The following is a 2,190-nucleotide window of genomic DNA, read 5'->3' as shown; positions in this document are numbered from 1 at the left end:
ACTTTTATTTTACTTATAGTATAGTGTGTGTGTGTGTGTGTGTGTGTGTGTGTGTGTGTGTGTGTGTGTGTGTGTGTGTGTGCGTGCGTGCGTGCGTGCATGCGTGCGCGTATGAATGCATGTGTGATTTAAAATACAAAGAAATATATACAATTATTATACGTTATACAGAAATCTATAAAATAATTAAAGTTTCTTTAACATAATTATAATGATAAATTACACAGTATACATCAATACAAAATAATAAAATTAACACATAAAATATTAACAATACTGCATTATGTATTATAAAGATATATAAAAATACAAAATAAAGCTTTTCTCATTTTGTAGAATTTTAAAATCAGTTATCATAGATAGAAGAACAATTTACTATTATATAATTAATTTTTATATTTACATGTCTCTTGTTATTTTATTTGACATTTATTTTGTAAATAAGTAATATTATTGCTTTCTATACATCTTTAATGTCGGATATATAATATTTAATGCATCTTGTAATTCAGTTCTATTCTTTGCTCCTAAAAATTATCAATACATTCAATAATTATTTAGCCATCTGCTTGCTGTAATATCTGCAAAAATCTTACGTTTTACAGTATTAAAACACATACCTGTTAACACAACTTTACCATTTACAAATATTAATAATACAACTCTAGGTGAATACATTCTGTACGTTAGACCCGGATATAACTCTGGCTCATAACTAGAAAATTGACCATGAAATTGATATAGAAGCTCCAACTTAATTGGGAATTTCAAATCACATGTCGCAACTATATTCTGTATTTTAAAACTGGAAAACTTAACCTAGAAAAAAAATAAAAGCACTGTACATTAGGTAAAAACTCTCTTGAGATTTCTAGGCGTGTGACATTGCTTACAGGGAATCCAAGTTTCTGAATTATCCTGGCAAATTTCTTTGCCGCCAAAAATGAATCTTGTTCGCTTCTCGCACCGGTACATACTAATTTACCAGAGCGGAAAATCAGCGCTGTTGCTCTAGGATTTTGTATCCTCATTATTAATCCGGTAAATCTAGCTGGATTGTATTCAGAATTCCTAGTTCTTACATTAATGTACATAAGTTTCAATTCTGTTTGCAAGTTAACTGTAGAGACTACATTTCTGTAAAAATAATGCAAACACTAATGAAAGAAACTACATCCTACTCACATCTAATGCTGATTCTACAATGAATTGGTAGTTGGAAGTCTTAGATCTAGTTGCACCAATGTACTTTGACTTTAAGCAAAGCTTAAAACTCTTTCTGTCTCTCTTTTGCTTTAAAACAAGACAAAGAGAGTTTTAAGTCTTGCTCAAAGTAACGTTGGTACCACCAAGTTTTTATTTTACAGCCTCTTTCATCAATCCTGAATAATGCTAATCAATGATAATCACCATGATTGCCAATGTGAGAATACAGAAGAGGAAGAGAGAGACGTTCTAATACATTAAACTATTAGTACTTTTACGAGTTAATCATAGATTAATTTAATCAAAAGTTGAGGCCCTTAATCACTAAAGTTAAGTCAATCAGCGTTAGTCATACAAGTTGGCTATTGGTAAACTTCACCAATAAGACTTAGAATTATCAACTACCAACTTATTGTAAAATTAACATAATAACAGTACAACAGTAAGTAAATATTTATATGCAATGTAAATAATTACATGATTCAAGACCTACTGTAAACAAGGCTCTGGAATTTCTTTCGTGCTATTAACTGGTGTTGTCGGAATCATCATCGATTGCGGGTTGGTACTTTGCGACGTGCTTGGTCTCGGCACATTAGTCTACAAATTAAGTGTTCATTATTTTAGAAAGCGTATGTAAAATCTAACATTTAATAACCTACCGATAACGGTGGTGCCATGGATCCATCTTCGCTTGGAGCGTTCTTGGCTGGATTATTGAGCAATCTTTTTAATTCGTTATCCTCCTGCGCAACTTGTGTCATTTTGCGGAAACGTCGGTATCAAGCAAACATTAAACTCACTCACATGGACTGACACATTCATTACCCACCTAATTGTGTCTAACCTCACATACAATCGGCATAACAACCAGAGATTTGTCGCGTCCAACATGCACGCTCCAATACGTTCGTCACCGGATCCAATATGGCGAGACTAGATGTCGCGTCGAGTTAGAGCATACTCCATGGATCAATTAAGAGC

The 2,190-nt window shown here is 32.7% G+C and overlaps 1 protein-coding gene across 1 annotated transcript; it reads right to left on the bottom strand.

Annotated features, from left to right (window-relative positions):
- Nucleotides 1–450: 450 nt before the first annotated feature.
- On the bottom strand, nucleotides 451–1,970 carry LOC105618851 (TATA-box-binding protein). Its single transcript, XM_012200385.1, has 5 exons — nucleotides 1,869–1,970; nucleotides 1,700–1,806; nucleotides 894–1,137; nucleotides 621–819; nucleotides 451–527 (listed from the first exon to the last, which is right to left on the bottom strand). Exons 1-5 carry the CDS (start codon nucleotides 1,968–1,970, stop codon nucleotides 451–453), a joined length of 729 nt encoding a protein of 242 aa, XP_012055775.1.
- Between the last annotated feature and the right edge of the window lie 220 nt (nucleotides 1,971–2,190).

This window comes from Atta cephalotes (genome assembly GCF_000143395.1).
Source record: "Atta cephalotes unplaced genomic scaffold scaffold00018, whole genome shotgun sequence".
Taxonomy (NCBI): domain Eukaryota; kingdom Metazoa; phylum Arthropoda; class Insecta; order Hymenoptera; family Formicidae; genus Atta; species Atta cephalotes.
The sequence above is the reverse complement of the archived record's forward strand: the minus strand, read 5'-3'. Positions and strand labels throughout refer to the sequence as shown.